Consider the following 25,096-nt stretch of genomic DNA (forward strand, 5'->3'; position numbering starts at 1 on the left):
CACTAGACAATGGATCAATCACATATACTAGATTTGGTCACATCCATGATTGCATGAGGCCTGGGGTGGAGTCACAGGAACACAAACTGTAACAGCATCTATGATAAATCAATGGCCAACATCACACTAAACAAGAGAAGTTGAAAGCTTTCCCTCCAAAATCAGAAATAAGACAATGTCTGCTATCACTATGCCTGTTCAACATAGTTCTCAAAACATTATCAAGGGCAATTTGAGAAAGCAGAGAAATAAAAGGGATATGTATAGAAAAGGAAGAAGTTAAATCATTATTACTTTGCCAATTACTCTTCAGCAAAGGACTAATACCTAGAAAACTACATATTAAGATTGCAAAAAACTGTGATCTACCCATATTTAAAGTCACAATAAAAAATGAACATATAAAATGAACAATAATTCTCAGATGAAAAAGTATAAATGGCCAACAAATAGACAAAAAAATGCTGCATGTTGCTGACTATTCAAGAAGTGCAAATTAAAACAACAAGATTCCATATCACTTCAGAAAGAATGGCTATCATCAAGAAATCAACCAATTAACAAATGATGACAAGGCTACAGGGAGTGATGAACACGTCTTCATTGCTGGTGGGAATGTAAACTGGTACAACTACTATGGAAAACCAGAATAGAAATTCCTCAAAAAAACAACTAGAAATTCCATTTCACACAACTACTTCCTTTCTAAGTATCTTCCGCAAACAGTCAAAGATATCATACCACAGTAATATATGCAAGACCATGCTTATAGCAGTTCAATTTATAATAGCTAAACCTTGGAAGCAGCTTCCATGTATGTCAACAGATGAATTGATGAATAAAGTGGTATTTATATACAATGGAGTACCAGTTTGCCATAACGGATGAATTTGTATCATCTGAAGAAAAATGTATACACCTTGAGATCATAATGTTAAGGGAATTAAATCAGACATACAAACTTAAATATCACATGGCTTCTTACATGAGAAACTCAACATACAAAGTATAATATAAAAGACCAGTAAGAGGTAAAAAGAGCATGGGAAAAAAGTTACTATAATCCACTCTGGACAATATATCTAAATGTGTACTTTGATTTAATATAACTGTCTTATGTGTTTTATGTTTTGGCTATTAATCTGGTTGTTAATCTGTATGTATGATAATTTTAAAAGGACTTTAAATAAGAATCTGATACTGACAAATAAAAGGAGTGGAAGGATGGAGATGGGAAAAAAAAAGAACTGACATGTGTTATGTACATGTACCAATTCACCCCATGAATAATCATGTATTGCAAAGCTGTACTTGTAATCTTTATTTTAAAGTGAGTAAAACAGAACAGCAAAATGAAACAAAACAAAATAGTAACAGGAGAGTAGGAAATCCACAATCATTACTATATTACATATTGTTATCTTCTAAATAGTTGCCCAGAGCACTGGCCCCCAACATTTTTAAGAATAAAAATTACTTATTCCTTTTAAGCTCTGATATAATATCAACTCTATTACAACTTCTCGCATGCATACATGCATGTATGTGTTTGAGAAAGGATCACACTACACAGCAGAGGCTGGCATGGAGCTTGGGCTGTTCTTGCTTTAGGCTCCCAAACACTAGGATTGTAGGTATATGCCACCATGCCCGCCCAACTTCTCTTTTAATCAGAGGTCATTTGTTATAATAATCTGCATGTTTATTTCTTCTACTAGACCATGGCCTTCTGGAGAGCAGGGACTGTTTCTTCTTCCCCTGTCCTAACCACAGTGCACTGGAAAGACTAGATGCTTCACAAATGTTTTCATTGAAAGAATGAACACTATAATTATGCTAATTTTTTCAGTTATATTACAAGTTTCTTGCAGTTCACTAAAAAGAAAATTTTGTGCTATTATCTGTTTCTTCTCACTGAGTTTTTTGTCTATGTCTTATATTCTGATTACTTTTAAGATTATGATACACAGTGTATTTATTATTGTTCTCATTATTTTGTTATGAGATTTCATTTTATTCTTTTCATAAAAAAGGATAAAAATGAATAAATAACAGTTTGGTATGTGGTAGGCAATTATTTGTTGGTTAAATAAATGAAGTCAGTAATTAAGTCTTCTAGAGTGAAAATTCAGATATGAATACTTAGGTTAAGTTTAGCTTAAGAGTAAAAACCACTGTAATATAGCTTTTACATTTTAAATGTCTGTCTCTCCCTCTCCCTCTTCCTTTCCCTCTCCCTGGTACTGGTGATTGAACACAGGGCCTTATACTGAGCTACATCTTTAACCTATCTTTTGTTTGAGACTGAGTCTTGCTCCTTGCCCACACTGGGCTTGAACTCATGATCCTCCTATGTCAGCCTCTCATAGTGCTGGGATTACAGGTCATTCATTGTTCATTACTGCTCGAGGGTTCAACGAGTATTTTCACTAATGGTAGGTAAGTATGCAACCATCTTTTTCTATTTCTGAACATTGAAGGCGCTTGTTCACAAAAATTATGTTAAGACCAGTAGCTGGTGCTACCCTACCTGTAGTAACATAGTAAGGACCCATAAATACTACAATACAGGTTGAGACTCTCTTACCTAAAATGTTTGGGACAAAAAGCATTTCAGATTTTGAAATCTTTACACAGAATTTACTGGTCAAGTATTCCAAAGATCTAAAACTTTTTGAGCACAATGTTGATGCTCAATCTATATTTCATGTTCTTTTAACAGTCCTCAACATTAGTTGACTACTTGAGGTACTCAACAAATACTTGGTGGCTTAGCAACTGTAAAGGGTAAAAAAAAAAAAAACAAAAAAAAAAAACCATCAACAACAAAAGCAGAAATACCTGCAGAAGACTAGATAGAAAAAAAGAGTACCAGAGTACCAGTACATACTATGAGGTTAATGTATGTGCCTATATGCTTAATGCACTACAACTGTCTTCAAAACATGCTGTTAAATAGAAATATTAAATCTGACCAAAAATGACTAATAGAAAGTTACTTTTCCTAAGTCATTCCAGAATGCAGCTAACAAAAATTTCTTTGCTATAACTGAAATTCTGTTAAGAATATCCCAAATAGAATTATTCAACATATAGAAAAACTAAGATAACTCACAGGTGAGAAGGAAGTCTTGATTTTAAGGATAAATTGCAAAGAATACATTTAGATAAAAGCACAGAAATATAATCAGTGTTATCTTTAAAAAAAAAAAGAATACATTTTGATGCATGGTTTAAGAGTAACTCACAAAAGCCACAGGGCATTTCTTTACTATATTTTGCTATGGCTTTCAGCTAGATACCCCCAAAGTCTCATGCACTTCCTGTTGGGGCTTTTGCATCATGGTTGTATGGTACTACATTAGTCCACTAATTGGTTTAGCATAGTTCTAGGCATTGGTGTTAACAACCAATGGGCTGTAGTCTGGATGGAACATAAAAAGAAAAGAAGAAGGCAGCTTGACTACCTCCAGCCTGCCAAACTACAATCTGTTTCTCCTGTGTGATGCTCCTCTGCTGTACTGCCTGCCCTGAGTTGGAATTAGCTAACTGAAACTAAACCTCTAAAAATTGTGACCTACAGTAAATCTTTCCTTAACTTGTAGATGTTGGTTTGTCCCAGCAATGAAAAGTAATTTAAAAAACATTACTGAGGGTCAGGGGTTTAGCTCAGCGGCATAAGTGCCTGCTTGCCAAACATGAGGTCGGGAGTTCAATCCCCAGCACCAAAAAAAAAAAAAAAAAAGAAAAGAAATTACTGAGGAAATGTGCATATCAATTATCATAACAGTATATTATGTATCCCCTACCAAACAACTGCCTGTACTGCCATGAAACAGCACCTTCACCTACTGGCTCCTAGAGATTCTGCAACACCTTCCTCTTTCCTCCACATGACACCTTGTCCATCACAATCACTCAATAGTGTTGATGGCTCCAAAAATGCAACTTCTGATCATACTCTTTATTCTCCCGCCCTGGCAAGGTAAGAAGTAATGTATAGCATATTTCTCCATTGAATAGGCTTGCTAATTTTCTAACTTTAAATTCATAAGCAGCAAAGAAATCCAAATATTCATTTAAAATAGCATGTATCAAGCACCTAAAAATTAGCATACAGTAAACCAAACATCAGAGATTTACAGAGATGGCAGACACTTCCTTGTCCGTGAGGACTTCAAAGCCGTGAGGGAAAAAAACAATACAATTTTCTTCACCCAGAACAAATAGTATAGTAGAAGTGTGTACAGAGTATGACACTATAAAGCAGCTATAGAGACCGTGGGCAGGCCTTTTCAAAGGGATTTGTGTGCAGAATCAAAGTTAAAGGCATGCTAGAACAAGAGTGCCTCCAAGGAGAGCTACCACACAGGCCAGGAAAGACTAGAAGGAGCCCTGCATGCTGGGTCAAGGAAATTCCTGTGAGCTGCTAAGGGCGTAATCAGAATAGGAGGTAAGGCTGAAGACAGAATGACTAATGATGAAATACAGATTGTGATTCTCAGAGAAACAAGAAACTCTCTTTGTTATAAAAGAACTGCAACATTTTAGCTTAATTCTAAAATTTTTACACAAATACATTACTTCTCAACATACAACTTTCAGTCAGATTCTCTTAAATCACTATTTATTGTTGATGTTGCAGAAGGCTTGGTGAATTAATAATTACTGTGTGATGTTTACAGCCTAACTGACTGAGTTTATATGAGTTTGCCTTTTACCAAAAACACACAAGCCGAAGTATAGTACTAGTCTTCTGTACACAATTGTATTTATATATAATTATTCAGAAACTGATATTAATGCTTAAGCTTTCTCACTTTTAAGGGAATTACAAAAGAAGAGCTTAATCTTCTATAATGCCTTCCTTGTAAACTTTTATATATTCTCTCTATAATTTTTCTCAATTAGATGTTGGATTCAAGCAATTTTACAAGAATTTGAACTGATAAAAATGACAACCAGAGTAAAGTTTTCATTTAAAGAAATATTTTTGTATCAAACAGTAACCTATTTCTTCTTGAAATTAACTCTGGAAAATAATAAACCTAAAGTAACTACAAATCTGACTTTAGGAAAATACATCCTATTATAAACTGAGTGACTCCTTTACATCATTACTTCTTCAAATTGGTTATGACATTATTTCTCCCTGATTGTCAGAAAATTTCCTAAAAGACTATGTAACCAGATTCTAGGGCCATAGTGACTGCTCCTGCATTCTGGTTTTCATATGTGCATTACAGGTGTCTCACTAATTTTAAGTCTAGGAGGACTTTCTCTACCCAACAGACATCTAACTTGTGCCAGGCCTGACTTCATTTCCAATATCCTACTTCCGAAGAACTAATCCTTTGTCTTCTTCCATTCTGACCACTCATCTCCCTGTGTTCCCTCTGCCTTTAAAACTGAGCTGACACTCTCTTCCACTGTGCACTATCGGTAAGATTGACAAACAGCACTTGATTGGTGTAACTGAGCCAAGTATGGCCTACCTGGTGAGGCTGGGATTTTATTTGCCTTTCTGAGATTATCTGAATCCAGAAGGCGTGTTTATCTTTTCAATTTCCTACAGTCCTTGTATCTGGAAAAGTATACCATACTAAAATATACTCTAAAAAATGAAAAAAGAAATTTCATACTCCATTACCTACTTAGGTACAAGAGATTCTAGAGAAGAATTCTCTCAAAATAAGCCAGCAATTTATTTATTTGCATAGCACAAATATGAAAGTAACTTTCTGAAGTGGGTGGGCAATATTTTAAAAGATGCTATTCACTCAGTGAAGAAGCCATAACGTTTCAGAAATTTGCCACAAAGAAGTTGCTGATACAGTGTTTAAATCTCAATTTCACTAATTTTTTCTCAAAATGTCTCTACTGCAAAACACAGTAAATCACTAATTAGAAATCACCAAACTTGCTTGAATTTTGCAGCAAAACAGCATCATCACTGTGGCTTCTAAGCAGCTCAGTGAAGGGTGCTGAGGAAGGAATCAAATGTCATTCACGGCCCTCTGGGCTTCTGGGGTTTGCTGGTCTTAGTGCCCTAGGTGTGGACTCAGCACCAGGTCCAGCCAAGCTTAGCCTGGCTGAAGTGGGGAATTGGATCATGTTTGCTTTGATAGGTGATTGAAAGCTACGCATTTTCCAGAGTGAGGGCTGTCTTTTTTTGATTTATTTTTCTAGTGTTAGAGACTGAACCAGGCAATGGCCTACCATCAAGCTAGACCTTTAGGCCTCATCTATTTCAGAACAGTAATGGTGCAATCTGCTCCAAGGAGACAGGACCGTTTGTAGTAGTTTAGAACATTAATTTAAAAGTGCTGAACAGAGTGAAGAGAATAATACTAAGGAGTAAAAGTACTATGACTTTGTGTCTGAACTCACCATAAAATTCTGAAAACATTATTTTTCCCACTAGTAACTTTTATGACCTCTTTGTCCAAATATAGAAATTGGCATGAAAGGATCACTTAACAGATTTTACTTGATGTACCACAATTGGAAAAAAGAGACCAGAGTCAAATGTTAGCACAGATTAGAAGATGTCTACAGTGTTTGTTTTAGAAACACATGAAAAATGCCTTATTTTTTCAAGTGTTTTAAAAAGTCATAGTGCTTTTAAAAAACATTTTAGCATACATATTTTAGTACAGAGATTTGTTTGTCCTTTTAAATAATTGTTTTGAAAGTTTTGGTAATAAAGCTGTGGATAAACATTTTCATTTACTGTCTGAGAAGATAATGCTGCTTAGAAAGAACTATCTGGCTATATGCACCATGCTCTTATCATTTTAAATGTTATCTGTTGTTTTTATAATTGCAATGATCCTAGAACAACAGTACACTGATAAGACACTTTACAATTCACAATTATTACACTTTGTTTTCCAAAAGTAATATAAATAAACTTTAGGGGTATTAACTCAATAACACATTAAAATAAACTATTTAATACAGGCTAGAATATATCCTCCTAGAAATAAAACTATTCATTTTAAAAGTATACTTTAGGAATCATTTTGCAATGAAGACTTCCATATGTATGCTTATCACTCAAAATATACTATTTTTACTGAGAATGTTTTCAAACAATTATACTGTAACTTAAAATGTTCTCATACGAAACACTAAAATACCAGTTCAGAGTTCTAAAACAACCCAACTTTTTTTTTTTTTTTTTTGTCTTTTTGAGACAGGGTTTCACTATGCAGTCCAGGCTGGCCTTGAGCTCACTTTGTAGTCCAGGCTGATCTTAAACTTGCAAGGATCCTCCTGTCTCAGTCTCTGAGTACTGAGATTACAGGTGTGTCCACCACTCTGGACTAAAACAACTAATTTTTCTATAAAACTATTTGTCCAGGACTAAAAGACTTTCTTTTATATTATTGTGCATGAATAACTGACATTACTCAAACTGCATCCCCTCCCCAAAAGCTCAACCACAAAACCTACATTTATGGGTAATGGAAGAGTTAGATATAAAAAATACTGACTATGCCTTGATATGACAGCTAGGGAGGGAAGGTGGAATCAAAGGATAACGGAAGAGAAACCAGCAGGCATGGAAGCACATGCCTATAATCTCAGCACTCTGGAGGTTGAGGCAGGAGGATCGCTGGGAGTTCGAAGCCAGTCTGGGTTACAAAATAAGATCAAAGCCAGCCTAAAAAGCACAGTGAAACCCTATCTCAAAAAAAGGTGGAGGGGGGAGAAAACCACTTAAAAAGCAATGTCAGAACTGTGTGTGTGTGTGTTTGTTAATAGGATTGAACCCAGGGGTTATTGCTGAGCTAAAATGATAAAACCCTTTTTATTTTCTTGGGTTTTTAACTTTTTGTACTGGGCATCAAATTTATGACTTCACACTTGCCAAGCATTTGTGCCTTTGAGCTAAATCCTCATCCCCTTATTTTCTTATTTTAAAAGGTCTTGCTAAATTGCTATTACTGTTTGTGTCTGGACATCCCCCCAGAGCCTCAGGCAGTCATGCAGGTGGTTGAATCTAGAGTTTCTGATTGGTTCATTGTCTACTGCTGGATTGACAGTGTGAGTGTTACACCCCTTCCCCCAGGGATAGGCATTGTCATGGTTTACGTTTGTGTCCCCCAGGCCTCATGAGCTTGCACTGTGTATTTGTGATGGTTCATTGTCTAGTGCTTGGATTGATGGTGTTAGTGCTACACCCACTAGGGGTGGAGCCAGGATGTGATGTAATGGCAGGAAGAAGGTGTGTCTTTCTCTTTGCTGGTTCGAGCTTGCTGTTGGCGGCTGCCATGAACTGTGGTCCAGCCATGCCCGCCTGTCTTGGAGCCAACTGAGTGTGGACTGAAACCTCCAAAAACTGTAAGAAATAAACCTTTCCTTTCCCAACTTGGGCATCAGGTATTTTGTCTCAGCGACGAGTAAAAAGTAACTAAGACAGGCATACAATATAAGTGAGGGAGGAGGTGTACTTTTTCCCCTTTTTGCCCAGTTTGCTCTTGCTGCTTGTGGCTGCCATGAACTGCTGCCCCTTAGCCATGCCACCTTGACTTGGAGCCAGCTGAGTATTAATAAAACCTCCAAAAAAACTGAAGGCCAAAAAACCTTTCCTTCCTTAATTTTGGGTATTAACTATTTTGTCTCAGCAACGAGAGAAAAGTAACCAAGACAGTTATCTACAATGGCCTTGAACTTGTGATACTCCTGCCTCAGCCCACCATAGGGTTAGAGGTGTGTACCACTACACCTGGACAGAAGTAACATTTTAAAAGGAATTGTGAGTATAGTACAGAAAGAAGACAACAGGGGAGGGGATTCAATAGAATAGAAGGCACTGATCTAGAATGTGGGGACTTACACAACATTGGGAGACATTTGGCTTTCACCTGCTAGATATCTATTTGTCTTGTTTTGGTCTGCATCTTTTGTACTGAAGAGTGAACCCAGGTTTACACATGTTATCTAATTTAACCCATATCTTAAAAAACAACAACGTCTATGAAATTAAAAGTTAGGTAGAGAAGTTAACTAGTAAATAGAAGGTTAGTCTGGAGTCTCTGCTACTCTTCTCTGGATTAGAGCATCAGCTCATCAATGTACAGAGACCAGTTTAACAATCTCTGAGGAACTGGAGGAAAACATAGCAAGAAATGGTGCTAGGAAAATGCACTGTCCACATGCAGAAGAGTAACTCTAGACCTGTATCTCTCATCATGTGCTAAACTAAAATTAAAACAACTTGCTGATAGATAAAATACGTAAAACTCTTGAAGATATAGGCATAGGTAAGGACATTTTGAACTGAATCTAATTGTACAAGAATTAATACCAAGAATCAACAAATGGGATCACATCAAATTAAAAGCTTCTGCATAGCAAAGGAAACAACCAACAAGTACAGCAACAACCTACAGAATGGAAAAATATCTCTGTCAGCTGCTCCCTAGACAAAAGACTAATATCTAGAAAATGGGAAGGATTTAAAAAAATCAGACCTCACCAAAATAAAAGAATAAAAAACGGGACAACTGAACAGACATTTCTCAGAAGTACAAATGGCCAATAAGTATATGAAAAAATGTTCAACTTTCTGGCCATTAGAGAAATGCAAATTAAAACAACACTGAGATTCCACCTTACTCTAGAAAGAATGGCTGTCATTAAAGTGTGAAATAATAACAAATGCTGGCAAGGCTGTAGGAAAACAGAATCTTTCTTCACTGTTGGTGGGATTGTGAACTATGCTGTACAGATATTAAAGGATTTGAAGGAGGAGGAGGAGAAGAAAATAATGACAACTACAAATTCTTAACATCCAACCCAGTTATTCCCCTTCTAGGTATCTTCCCAACAGAATTAAAGACATCATATTACAGTGACATGTGCATATCCATGTTTATACCAGCACAGTTCATAATAGTTAAATCTTGAGAGTGGTCCGTATGTCCTATCAACAGATACATGGATAAAGGAAATGTGATATTTATACACAATGGAGTACTACTCTGCCATAAAGGTTAAACTTAAGTCACTTGTAGAATAATAGATATACCCTAAGATCACACTGTTATGTGCATCACATACAAGTCTGAATGCTACATGGTTTTGCTCATATGAGAAACTCAAAATATAAATAAAGAGCAAAATAAAAGATAGACAACAGGAAACAAGAGACAGTCTTTTTTTTTTTTTTTTAAGAGACAGTCTTTTGCAGATTAAAAAAAAGGCACCAGGAGATGCAGGGAAGGATTTGGGAGGGTAGCACAAAAAATTAAGATGAGTTATGTGCATGCATCAGCTCCTCATAATAAATATGAGCATATCTACCACATACATGTATTAATGAAAACTTTACAAAGAAAAAATAAGCTTTAAAAAGTAGGTAACATTTAGAGAGAGTTCTACCTAGGTACCATTCCTACTTCAAAAGCTTTATATCTCTCATTTCATTTCATCCTCCTAACAGTCTGTGAAAGAAATTTGATTCTTTTCTTCATTTTTCATGAAGAAACAGAGCATTGAGGTAATTTTCAGCCTGGATCCAAATGTGAAAGACCTGCTCTTCACCGCTATGAAATCAAAAGTACAGTCTTTCTGGCAGTTTACAATGAACACTTTGAACTGCCGCGGTGACATACAGTGCTCTTAAAGCCCAAAGCAAAACTCTTCATTGCTGGAAACAGGCATATGAGCACACTTAGAAAATAGCTGGTATATCCCTTAACCAAATAAATGTTCAGAGCCTGTATGACGCAAAATGCTATTTAAAGTATATTCATACGCATATGTAACGTTTTAATCTGATATATGAGATTATAACAGAGTACCTACAGAGGGAAGTACAGCTAAAATAGCTATTACTTTTAACCCTTAAGTGATAAGACTATGGTCCAGGTCTGTAAGCACTGAATTTTTATGAAGCATAAATTTGAAGATAATTAGAAACAATAAAATACAGACACAGAACTGTATTAGAACTATAAAGCTGTGAAACAGCTTTAGTTCTAGTGAGCTTTTTTCAATCCATAAATCTATCCTAAGCCAGAAGTTGCAGACTGCCTTTGTTATCAATTTGCTGGCTTCATAAAATGCTTCATTGTTTTTCAGCACCTCAATGTTCTCATCTATCAAATGGGAATAGTATCTACTGTTTTCATTTCATTCAGCTGAAAAAATTGGTAATGACACATTGTGTGTATAAGGAATTATCACTGTTTGGCTATTATGCTCTTTAATAAGGTAAGTTAGGAATAGGCAGTGGTAATATTAATCTTTTCAAACTGTTTCATACCTGAATCATTATTTGACTAATATAACAACTCTGGAAATAAAAAAGTACTGCTAGACAGGAAAAAAGCACTGGTTGGCTATGTAACTATCCTCATATCATGCCAACAGCCCAGGAGTATAATTTCAAACATCCAGTTCAGCTTTTGGCTTGGAACTCTTGCTAACTCAACAATGTAGCCCTTTGAATCAATAACTATTGAGGGTCTTCAATTTGAGTTAAATACAACAAAGGTACAAATGTGAAGAGCTCAAGAATTAAGGAAATGCACCTTCTCTACTGACTCGAAGCCTACAGTTCATGAAATCAGCCCACATACCTTGATTTCTGGGAGCTGCATAACTTCAGGAAAGACTTCAATGCAATTAGAGTGAGCAATCACAGTGTGCATGCGCCTGCAATTCAAGATCGTGGTTGGGATGGCTTTCAATTTATTACCGCTGATATCAATTTCTTCAAGTTCCTCCAGTTTTGCCATTTTACTAAAAAAAAGAAAATAAAGCTCATAAAGAAAGGATTTACAGAATTACTATAAGGCAAGTTAAACACACACAATGACAAGATCAGAATCAATGTGGACTTTAAAGTCTGGCTTGTAATAGTCACTTTTACAAATGACTTTATTTTACCATCATTTTCAAATATTTAAGAATTTTATCTCTTTTCCTATCACAGAACAAAAATTTAATCAAACTGGTAACAAGAAGAAAAACAATTTTTTTCCACCTAAACTTGTGCTTAAGTTACTTGACAACTTAGTGTTTAAGTTATGTAGCTTAATCTGAACTCCAAAGAGAATTCTCCTTAAATGGGTCAAAAGACAGCATTAATCCAATATAAGTGCTTTAAAAGAGCTAACTTTGAGAACATGAGTTCTTTAGTTCTTTCCAGTGGCACTGAAAGCTCAAAGGGACACAAAGAACAAAGCAGTAGCTCCTATTAAGACAGGCTTTCCTTTTAAACCCTGCACCTCAAATCACTCTATCACATATGATTACAAGGTGGTGCCGAAGAGTTGGGGGATGTTGATAACCATTTGGAATATCTCTTGGCCTCCTGGCAGTACCTAAATACAAACTGGCCCTGAAGAAATTTCTTTTGACTCTTGTTAAACACTACAAAGCACTCCAACTTTACTTTAATAATACTAATATAACTGAACATTTTCATTCAACAACCTTAGTTTCAATCATCTATAACCTTAATAAACTAATTGATAGGGGCTGGGATTTAGCTCAGCAGCATAAGCACCTGCCTTGCTAGTGTGTGGTCGTAAGTTTGATCCCTGGTACTGGTAAAAACAAAACCCCCAAAAACAAAAAAATAACTAATTGATAAGAAAAAATTCCAGAATCAAGGTTTCATGCAGTCTTTGTAAGAGTGGAACACCAAACAACATCTCCATCTCTATCAGCACCATAGGACCTCTACTCCTCAGACCCTGAGGGCTGAGCAACTCGAAGTGCAGGATTCCCTGTTAATCTAACATAATCTGAGTCACTTAGGATACAGTTACTGGTATCCTTACTGCTTGTTAGGATTTCATGTGTCACAACACATCTTGACAAAGATTAGCAAGAATAATTTCATTTGTCACCTCCCACATATTAAAGGTTATCACATTTGCTTATCTTGAAAATAAATATGTACCTGCGAAATACATTTTTATCTTATGAAATCAGATGTTTTGATAGCATAAATATCCAATAAGCTCTCAGGATATTCTACAGACGACATTAATACAATGTACAAGCTGTCAAGTAATTCACCAATGATAGCCTGACTTCATAAAAATATTATTTGACTAGGATACCCTTTTATTTTGAGAAGATAATAATGGAGATATGGAATGGAAATACGGAGATAACAATGGATAACAGGAGAAAATGAACAAAGATTCACAGATCAGATCCAAGAAAGGGAATGTCAATGAAGTTTCCATTTCTGAAAATAGAAAGTGGGACCAACAATGACTCGATAGAGAGGGCATGTCCATTACCATTTGCTCAATGTCTATATAGGCCAGACCTCATATGACACATGAAGCTGAAGGAGATAAATAGCCACAGTCCTGGGTCTTGAGGAGCTCAGGTCTTCTGAGTGATTAATGTATCAAATTACAACCCTCCAGGTGAAAGAAATTGTAGCAAAGTGAATTTTAACAAAGTACATAAAAATCTGTACTTAGGGTAGGGTGGGCTGCTAGGGGAATAGCCTCAGAATTAGAATGAACGAGCATTAATTCTGCAGGCTTTTATAAAGCTGCTATCTGAAATAGGACAGTAAGCCCTTTCAAATATATAATTGTTATGTGACTACTGTATTTTTTCCAGTCCGTTTTAAAGTAAAAGTACACAGAAATAATCAATATCAAATGAGGGAAGATACTAGGAGAAAGATATTACCAGAAACAAAGCAAATCTGAAGTCAGCACGTATTTGGGCCTTCATCCACCTGTAAGGTCGTCAAACAGACTGGTGGCCCTGGTGGCGGCACAGGGAAGCTATGCTAACAGTATTTTTACTTGGTCCTTATGTCACACTAAAGTTACCAGCAGAGCAGGTATGTGCTCTCAGTCCTAACTTGTTACATGGGTAAATGCTGATAAAATGGAAACAGCAAGTCCTCACAGTAGGCCGAGTGTCTTGATATACTTAAAAGTAGACACTACGCTACTGTCCCCAAAACTTAAAATGTACAAAAATACAACTGAAATCTGAAGAGTCATCAATTGTGGTCACATAGTTTCTAAGCTTGTAGAGGATACCACTACTTTATTTTCTTTGTGGTAGTGCTGGGATAGAATCCAGGGTTTTGTGCATTCTAGGTAAGTGCCCTACAGCTTTTTTTTTAAGAAAAAAAAAAGCCCTTTTTTTAAGCAAAAAAAAAAAAAAAAAAAAAAAAACCACAAAAAAAGAGTAGAAATAATACAGAATTTCAAAGATATTAACGCTAAGAAATCACGAGTTGATAAATTACATATTGTCATCTTAGAAATAGTTGTTTAAGTCACAGAATTAAAGCATAGAAAAAGTGGACAATCAAACAATGAGAATGCAGGGCGGGGGATTTAGCTCAGCAGCATAAGCGCCTGCCTTGCAAGCAGGCGGTTGTGAGTTCGATCGCCAGTACCGGTAAAAAAGGAAAAAGACAACAACAACAAAAAAGAGTATACAAACAATGAGAATGCAAACCATTCTGTTCAATGATCCAACAAAAACTGAGTAATATGGTTATCTATCTTACACACTGAAACATACATGCAGTTATATCCTTTAGAGCACTTTCCTTCCCTTTCTTTTTTATAATAGCTATTACTCATTTCGGATCTTATTACTCCTATAGTTTTTATTATTTTACACTAGAGAGACAATGTGATATTTACAAATATAATTCTTATTTATTTCACTTATGAGTATAGTCTCCAGTTGCCTCCATTCACCTATAATAAAGGCCTGAAGATCATCCTTTTTATAGCTGAGTAACATTCCATTGTAAAAAAATATCACATCTTTTTCATCCACTTTGCAGTTGATGGGCATTTTGGTTGTTTCCAAGATTTAGCTATTACACACTATGCTGCTATAAACATGTGTGCATATATATCACTGTGACATGACCTTTTCAATTTTTCTGGGAAAATACCAAGGAGGGAAATAGCTGGATTGAATGAAATTTCCAATCCTATATTAGTTGAGGAAACTCCATACTAATTTCCACAGTGGCTGCACCAGTCTACACTCCCACCGACAGTGGAGAAGTGTTTTTTTCCCCTTGCCAACATTTGTTATCAGTTGATTTCTTGATGGCAGCCATTCTTTCTGGAATGAGATGAAATCACAATGCTGTTTTTTTTTTTTTTTTTAAATCGGTACCAGGGATCGAACTCACGACTGCCTGCTTGCAAGGCAGGCGCTTATGTCGCTGAGCTAAATCCCCAGCCACAATGCTGTTTTAATTTGCATTTCTCCAATGATCGGTGATGGTGAACATTCATCTGAGAAATGTGTGTTCATCTCAGATGTCCATTTTGGAAAGGGTCTTTGAATTTGGAGGGCCTGATGTATTTTAATTCTTCACATATTTGGATATAAGTCCTTTGTTTGAAGAGTTGCTAGCTAAAATTTTTTCCCACTCTGTGGGTTTTCTTTTCACTCTGTTGATGATTTCTTTTGAAGTGCAAAAACTTTTTAATAACATGAGGTCCCAGTTGTTGATTCTTTGAAGTGTTTTCCATGTGGTTTGCATTTTGTTCATGAATTCTCTGCCTACCCCATCTTTCCAAGGCTTCTATCTACCTTGTCTTTCAGTAGATTTAGTGTTTCTGTTTTAATATTTAGATTTCTGATCTATTTTGATTTTAGTTTAGTGCATGGTGATAGGCATGGGTCTAGTTTTAGTCTTTGTCATGTGGAGAGCCAATTTTTTCAACACCATTTATTAAAGAGGCTATCCTTCTTCCAGGGAACATGTTTAGCCTCTCTGTCAAATAGAAGATGGCTGAGTGTCTTTGTAGTTGTGTTTGCGTCTTCTAATCTGATCCATTGATCCTTGGGTCTATTTCTTTGCCAGTACAATGCTGATTTTATTACTGTAGCTTTATAGTATAATTTTAAGCCAGGAATTCAGATGTGTCCTGTCTTGCCTTTGTTGCCCAGAATTGCCTTTGCCATTCTAGGTTTCCTCTGTTTCCAGATGAATTTTAGGAATGTTTTCTCTAAACATATAAAGTATGTTAATCTATAAAGTATGTTAATGGTATTCTGATTGGAATCGCATTAAATCTGTATAACAGTTTTGGGGGAATGGCCATTTTCACCATGTTGGTTCTGTCTAGCCAAGAGCAAGGAATACTCTTCCATTTTCTAATATCTTCTTCAATGTCTGTTTTTCCTACTACTGTTCTTACACCACAAACATTAATACAAAAGCTAGTACTTAGTACAGAACTTTCAGGTTCCTTGGTTACATTCTAATTCTCCTATAATAAATTAATGTTTTTTTAAAAAAAATCAATTTGACTGGATGAAGAGACGTAAAAGGAAAACTATGACCTATTAAACATTATACCTCATTTCAAAATCTTAACATTCTAGTGGCTAGGTCTTTGCATGTATTATATTAGAAAAACCAGTATACTTCTCTTTAGGGTAATGCTGATTATATCTTATATAAAAGACAAATAGAAATGAGGGAGGAACAAGTAAACGAGTTTCACATTACTTATGAAATGAACATTTCAGCTTTTACCCTTTTCCCTTTTATGAATACATTTATAGAAATGCAAAGATGAACATCACTTTGTAACCCTTCCTTACCTTGCTGGAAAACTCTGAAGTCGATTATAGGCCATGTGAAGGATCTTCAGATGAGGGTGTCCTGTTAATAAGGGCACACATTTATCTGTGAGGTTGTTATTTGTCAAATACAACTCCTGTAAGATACTGTTTGTCTCTTCAGAAAGTGTAGCTGGAGGAAGGTTTTCCAGTTTGTTTGCAGATGCATTCAGGAATCGCAGGCTACAATGACAAAATGCAATAAAACTCATTGATACAGTAGAATTTTAGTTTAGAGCTCTACATAAATTTAGAAACTAATAGCAGTCATATTAGAAAATGGGTTTAGAGATATAAATGAAAAGACAGGTCCTGGCTTCAAATAATTCACTTCAGGCACCACTTGCAAAAAGACCTCTGATGGTTGTTACACAAACGTGTTCGCTTTGAGAAAATCAGGTTCAGCAGTTACGATGTGGCCACTTTTCTGTATTTATATTATACTTCAATAAAACTTACAATGAAACACACAAGACAGTATAAATGCTGTCAAGAGTTCCCAGATGGCAGAGTGAACGATGGATAAAACACAAAGAATACTTTTAAACCTAAAATAACTAAAACTGTCAAAATCTAAACAATTCTTCCAATTATTGTGAAACATAGACAAACACACAATGCACAGCTGGGGACTGGATGAGAATCCTTGCTGTTATCAGGTTCCAAATTATTCTAAAGGAATGGGAAGAACAGACTACGCCATGGCTCACAAGTCAGGGGTGATACTTTTGGCTTAAAGGACGTTCAACTTTGCAGCTGGAGCAATACATAAATGGTCAAATCTTGGTTCAGAGAGCTCATGATCTAGATCTCTGTTGCTAATGAACCACACCATTCTCTTGGTTCAAAAAGCATCTGCGTTTAAACTTACAACGTGGATTTGGGACTACTGTCATATGTTAAGGGAAAACACTAAAAATCTTCCTCTAAAAGGAAAAAAATATGAAACACCAGATTCAGTTATTTTTAATCTTGGATAGAAGGCTTTATATTAGGAGTCATCCCTAGGACCGTTATTTCAAGCTCTCAATTCTACTAACTTAACACTTGCCAATTTTGCATCCCCTTACACATTTATACCCCAAAAATCCATTACTTGTCTGAGGAAGAGCAGCTTCCCTAAAATAGAACATTTTCCATTAAAAAAACAAGTATTCTGTTGACATTTAGAAAAAAACGGAAGTTAGAGATGCGCTGTACAGACCATAGTCATGGGAAATTATAGTCGTGTGTGCTACAGGAAAGAAAAAAAAAGGTCATTCATACAGTTTCTGAAGTGGCTTTGAACTAGGAAGGAAACCAGTTTCCGCACCAGAGTTGTTATAAATTTTTTTATTGAATCTCATTTCCATCACCTGACTTAAATATCCTATTAAGAATTTCTTCAGTATGGGATTAGAATAAATTAAAATGTAAAAAATACATTTTTCCCTTAAGTATCGTCGTCTAGGCTCAGCTGGGAAAACACCTGACATTACTAAACCACAATTTTCTAGGAAATATGTAAAGACATATAAAGGAAAAAAAAAAAAAAGAGGAAAATGAATTCAGAATGTTTGCATACTTTCAGACTAAAATGAGAATGTGGTTTGTAAAATGTTACAAGTCAGTGCTTATGTAGAAATCTGCCAAAGAAACTTTAAAAACCTCACACAGCAACTGAATAAAGGGAAGAAATGATTTTCATAAAGACTTATCCTCTCATCCTTTTGAAATGTGCCTATACTTAAGGAATTTATATACACTACAGACAATTACAATGAGGGAGAAATCTCACATCTGACTTCTCCAGGAAATGAAACAAGTTCTTTGTACCTACATAGGCTAATTCCAAAAGATGTCATCTGAACTGCATAAACTCTTCTGGAATCACCTTGCTAATAAAAGGGGCAAATGATTGGACTAACAAGATTTTCAACTATAATGGTCTCAGGAAAATTAAATTCAACAGCTATTCTCTTAAAAGAGTCTTTTCCCAACCTTATATCTGACCAGAAAACAAATCAATTTAATGATGTAGGTGTCATCTTTCCACCAGAATAAACAACTACTTTGGTTACGCAAAATTTCTCCAGTTTGGGAATGAGCTATATAACTCTACTCCCTTCCTTCAACCCTGTAAAAAACAAAAACAAAAAACCAAAAAAAAAAAAAAAATTCTAAACTTCTCCCTTGCAGATTTTTGTAATGACTGTGTGAGTGGAGGGGAACTGTTTAATGCGCCAATCTTTTGCAACATACAATTAATTTCTAATTAAGAGAAAAATGATATCACTGTGTTCTTTTCATTTGTAAGGCGCTTTATAAGAAGTACAGCTCTATTCTATTTTCTATCTCATTTGACTTTCCCATCTTCCCAGAGATACTCCTTTATATTTCACAGAAGACAGAACTGCAGCTGAGAATGTCAAATTGCTTGGCAATGGTTAAACAGTAACCAGTGGCAGTGCCAGAAATAAAAACCAGATTACACTTCTCTTCAAAATCCAAATGTTAAAAAAAGAAATAAAAGCCTTTTCTAAGGACAGTTTCATAGGTCATTTTCTCCAAAAAAACCACTAGAGGTCAAACAGGGCACTTGCTGGCACATGTGAAATTCATGTGTGCACAGCATTTCAAACTCAGTTCTTTTAAGGCAATCAATAGTGAAGTACTCAAAATCTTTTCTTAGAGGAACATGTAAAGATCATAAAGAAAAGACATACATATAGTGTTTCAGGGGCACTTGCCCTCCATAGCAATAAGACAAATCTTCTTCCTGCCTCTCTGGAGCAAATGGTCTGCTCCACTGTCTTAGCACTGTATCCATCTGGCCCATCAAGTTTGTTCATTTTTGTCATGTTTGCATTTCAGAAATTTCAACACACACATTTTACAGCCAGATTTTGTGCCTGAAAGAGCACAGAATTTGGTACATAAGGAATTTTCCTACTCGTAGACACCAGGTATTCTGCTTTTAAACAGTTTCTTTGGAGATTAGTTGTAGGACTTAAAAGTCTATTAATACTCCAACTGGTTAAATATTTAAACTGAACAAAACTTTGACTTTTAGACAACTCCCTGGTTTTTCTTCACAAAATGTTTCAGAAGTGTTGAAACTTAAAATTTCTTATTTTTGCTTGCCTAAAGTTAGACAATTTCATCTACCTTCACAAGGGTGACAATTCTTGAAGCAGTTTTTTATGATGGTAACTAAGATTATGTAATACATGTTAAGCAAGTAGTCAGTACACACGCAACATATACTTGGTATAACTGAAATGAACATTTATAAAACTATATTTGAATTCATTCTGTGATACTGAACTTTTCTATAATTTTTAATTGGTGGTTATAATTCACTTAATGTTATACTCCTACTAAACAGTTTGAAAAAAATCAATTATTTATCATCCAGCACTACCATCTAAGAGTGGAAACACAAGTGAAGAAAAAGTGGGCATAATCTAACCTAAACTCACATCACCATTATTTTTGGGAGGTCTGAGAATCTACTTGAGTAATAAAGACTTCATATTACCCTACAGAGCAAAAAATCAAAAATTATACACATTTAAGAATCTTTGAATAAGAACTCAAAATACAGTTCTAAGAGTTAAATTAATATGGATTCAATAACAGTCCAAGGACCTGATCTCATTTGCATCAATTATCCCACTCATGTCCTCCTTTTTTTCTAAGATTCAATGTAAGACACCCTCTGCATTTCACTATTATGCCTCCTTAATCTCCTCCCATCAATTCTGTATCTTGTAAATGATCATACTTTTGAAGGGTATCGGCCAACTATTTTGAACAATGTCACTCAATTTAGGTTCATGATTTGTTATGTTAGAATAAGATTACAATTTTGGGGGACTAAAGACCACAGAAGTTGTACCTTTCTCAGTGCATGTCAGAAGAAACATAATGCCAACCTTTTACTATTGGCAACATTAACTCTGATCATTTGGTGGTACCTGCCAAATATCTCCATTGTAAAGTTATAATTTTTTTTGCAATAAATAGATCTGTGGGGAGATCATTTGAGACTCACCATATTTTTACTCACTAATTTAGCATTTTTTCTCACAATAATTATCTCTATGGTATTTGGCAAATGGATATTTTTCTATTTCCATGAGCCCTTCTATTTAAGAGTTTATATTAATTAGAATAATATTGTAAGAAGCATCCCTACATGTTTACTCATATCAATATGAACTTATAAGGTATTTGTTTTATTCTACTGGATATAATTCATCAGTCTTATTTTTGTCACCCAAATTGTACCAGATATAATCAAATTGGTACATATACATTTTGACATACTTTCAGATTTATCTTGTATTTACCTGGCTCCAAGATTAGAATTAATCCTGTTTCCAAGAATTCCTGGTTCTTTTTCTGGTACCTGAGCAACCAAGTTCTAGATACAAGGTACATTCTCTGATGCTGAGTATCACAGCTGCTATACCTTCTCAGCAGAAAGAACAAAATTGTACATGTTTAGATGTCTGGTAAGGCTTGGCTCTTGCTTGTCATTGCACTTTTACAGTGTTTTGCTGAATATTCTTGCATGTTTCTGTATGAACTTGTATAAATTGAACTGTGGCATCAATTTATATAATCTCATTATAAAAGCTTTTTAGATATTTATATGATTAGTCAAATTTACAAAAAGCCACTATCTTATTATTTTGTTCTCTGTGAGAATAAAGGACGTCTGATCAAATTTATTTTGTGAATTTCACATTTTCTCCACATAGTTTTGCACACTATTAACTTTATTCCTATCCTTGATCCTATTTTAAAAGAGGAATTTTGCTAGCAACAGAATTTTTTCTCCTGGCTTCTGTTTGTGTATGTTGAAGCATCTGCCTATTAATTTTACATCCTATTTTTTAATATTTCATTGCCTGAATTCATTTATCAGCAATGCTCTAGTGTTTTTAAACACTTGTGTACTATCATGCTAACTGCAAAGTAGATAGTTTATCTCTGCAAATTCTCATGACTCCATTGATTCTTTTCTTGTCAAACTGTATGGCTGCTACATCTAGTACAATACTACATAACAACAGAAATAACGTGCATCCCTTTCCTGTTACTTATCTTAGCAGAAACACTCTGAGGTTCTCCCATTAACAAAGTGGTTTTAGAACTAAGGTATATGCACTGGTATATAGGGTGAGAACAGATCCTTGATACCTTTATTTTTTTCCTTATTAACAACTTTCTGAGATATAATTTATGATTCACACATGGATATATCACATTTTGCTCTATCAGATGACGGACATAGATCATTTCCATTTAAAGGTGAAATAAATTCAGTCACTTTATATACCTGATGTTTGCTCAACTCTGACACAGTATCTCGTATATATTTACTGTTTTGCACTCTATGATAAACATTTTTTTCTTCAATACACTAGTTTTTTTTTTTTTTTGCTATTATGGAAATTTGTATTTTTGTTCTTGCAGCTACTCTGTACTTTTATGCCTTACTAAGTGATCTTAGTTCTTTGGATTTTTATGTAATCATTTAGTATCTGACTTACCAATGTTTCTAAACTTTTAAGATCTTTATTTTTGTTGTTGTTAAAAAAATTTCTTGTATTTGAGTTTAAATATTAGTTTGATTCCAGTGCTTTAATCTTTGTTCAACAACTAATACACAAATGTTATTCCTTTTTAGTCTGTCTTCCATTTCCATTACTCTAAGTTCTGCTCCATCACATTCTCATCTATATTTCTATAACTTTGACCTTCAGGGACACTTGATTAGACATTTTAAAAAATCTCTGATCATACTTTGATGAATTTTTAAAAATGTTACTCAATTATTAACTTCCTTTGTACTGTGTGTTTCTGAGAAAGTCTATTGCTGATCTTTTTGCTGAGAGTCTGAAAGATTTTTATCTTCAAAATTTAATAGTTTTATTAAAATGTATCTCCAAGTTGCACATTCTAGAGTTTTTCCAGATAATCATAAGTTTCTTTAAAATGTAATTTAAGATCTTTTGTTTGTTGCTAGAAAAGTGTGCTTGGTTACAGTTTGAAGTATTAGTTCAGTTCTATGATTGTCTATTTTTCAATCACCCATACATGAATGTTACTTTTTTTGGTCTGTCTTCCATTTTCATTACTTTATTTTTAATCTTTTTATGTCTTCTTTAACTAATTTGCATTCCTCTCATTTTCCTGCCTTTCTTTAATGCCCCTTATTTAATTTTCGTTTGACTATTCTGCCTTGGGCATCTTGTATTGAGCTAGGCATTGCTGTGATAATTGCTATCCTCTTTCTTTGCGAGTCCAGTTATTACTCCTTCTACTCCTTGTTTGTTCATTTTTATTCTTAGGTTCTCAATCTTTTAACATTCCAAATACTCATCTGAGTATATTTAATTCTGCTTGATTGTCTTATAGTTTTCTTTGGTTTTACAAGAGTTTGGAGACCATGCCATAATGGATGTATGTTGTCTTGTTTTGTTTTCTCATTTTAGGGATTAATACTGGGTATGTTCTTTTCCTTGTTTATTTTCATGGTATCAGGTTATTTTACCATATTTTTAGAATGATCAATGATGCCATCTGCTATCAATATAGCAAAGACAAGATGCACTAAGAAACTTGTTTGGGACAGGTTGGACATCTTTTGATGTTCTCATTCATTTTTTTTTAAATGCAAAAAAGTAAAACATAATTGCATAACAAAATAATAGAATAACAGTCAATGCATTACATGTTGTTAACTTTAAAGTAGTTGCTCATAGTGCAAGATATGAGCATAAAAATTTCTCCAATCAACATTAGAACACTTTTGTCTTGTATGGTCTTTAATTTTCGCCTTTTCCTTTTGGTTTCCCGTAATTGCCCTGTTAAGAGCTACATTTTTCTGCATGCTGTCTCTTCATATTGTGCATAATTTTACCTGCTTTAAGATATTTAGGACCACTGCCAACTTTCCTCTTCTTTCTTTCTAATGGTCTGTCTCATTCTGTTTTTACTGGACCCGCAGCCTCAGAGTGAGGCTTGGTGAAGAGTGAAACTGTGAGATTGCTTGGCAGGATCCAGTGCTTATTTTTCTTTTTATTTATGCTTTCACCTCTCCTGAATTAAGATTGGGGCCTGTAAAACTCTTGTGCTTCTAAAGGAGCAAATTTCTGAGATGGAGAAGATGTCTGCGGTCAGTACCTCAAAATCTGGCTATGCCACCAAATCATCTAGAGTGTTCATTAGAACTGATTTTCACTTCAACCCTCAGTTACCCTTAGTAAGTAGGTCAGCGTGAGGCCTCAAAGTCTATCTAAAAGTATTATAGCTAAGATGAGAATCACTGCAGTGCAAAAGCCCTACCCTAAAGTATTCTAGATTTCCTTAGAATAAATGGACACACACACTCCTTTGGGCGAGCAAACCTTTCTATCCTATCCATTTTTAGAGCGTCAGAGAAGTGATAGCAAGGATTACCAAAGTGCCTCTCATCACAGGTGGCACTCATGACAATCCATCACTTGCCTCTTTTCAGTATGAATGTTCATAACTGATCAGGAGTGCTTCAGACCACTGGTTAAACCTTTTAAATTGTCCTGGTTAACAACACAGAGTGCGTTCCTAGGTCCCTCTGCTGTCAACACCGTATTACTGGTCATTCTCCAATGTTCTGTCCTTCGCTTTCCCAGAACTCAGAGAGATCTTGGTAGAGAATGGAGATTGGCATCTCTATGGCTGACTTTCTGGCTGACTTTCTGGTTTAAAAAAACTGGCCATCTGATTTAGATGTAACAATCCTGCCTAAGAACCAATACTTCAAAACATCTGAGAAGCACAACATTATAAGAAGAAACGAGATGTATTTGATATCCAGACACACCACTAGACACACACTCAGTTTGTGTATTAACATTCTTCTTTTACAGAAACTTATTTATCATCAGTGTAAGCATCTGTGATCACGATTAGCTTTCAGGGTGTTTGGTCACTACACTGGAATCATGGTGGGAGCCTTGTTAAACACACTAGTTCCCAGGCTAGCACTCTAATGTCTGAGTGAGTAAAACTGCAATAAGAGTCTGATACTTTCTCTAAGGGATTCTTAAGACATATCAAAAGAAACAGTGTTTTAGTTGACCATGACTCTCAAAACATCAGAACTTCACAGGACATCTTTCTTCATTTAAAAAGAAAGAAAGAAAGAAAGAAAAGAAAAGAAAAGAAAAGAAAAGAAAAGAAAAGAAAAGAAAAGAAAAGAAAAGAAAAGAAAAGAAAAGAAAACAGAAAAGAACAGAACAGAACAGAACAGAACAGAACAGTTTAGGCACTTTAGTTCACAATGCCAGAAAAATATGTCTTTGCCAAAAGACACAGGATGTCACGGTCTATCAATCATGGTCTTCTAAGTTTTCTGTTCTCTTTTAGTCCTTTTGATATTTATACATATCCTGTCTGAGTCATTAGAACTTATGGTCTATAATGTGACTAATGCTTTAGGGATATTTAA

At 35.1% G+C, this 25,096-nt stretch overlaps 1 protein-coding gene across 1 annotated transcript in view; it reads right to left on the reverse strand.

Annotated features, from left to right (window-relative positions):
* Phlpp1 (PH domain and leucine rich repeat protein phosphatase 1) overlaps window positions 1-25,096 on the reverse strand; it is a 231,293-nt gene that overhangs the window by 25,499 nt on the left and 180,698 nt on the right. The window contains exons 11-12 of the mRNA XM_013157076.2: window positions 16,594-16,794; window positions 11,595-11,757 (exon numbers count right to left, since the gene is read on the reverse strand). Coding sequence (XP_013012530.2) covers window positions 11,595-11,757; window positions 16,594-16,794 — 364 coding nt within the window. The remainder of the gene's footprint in view (window positions 1-11,594; window positions 11,758-16,593; window positions 16,795-25,096) is intronic.

Source organism: Cavia porcellus, unplaced genomic scaffold (genome assembly GCF_034190915.1).
Source record: "Cavia porcellus strain 051 isolate PalLab524CR breed Dunkin Hartley unplaced genomic scaffold, mCavPor4.1 scaffold_20, whole genome shotgun sequence".
NCBI lineage: Eukaryota > Metazoa > Chordata > Mammalia > Rodentia > Caviidae > Cavia > Cavia porcellus.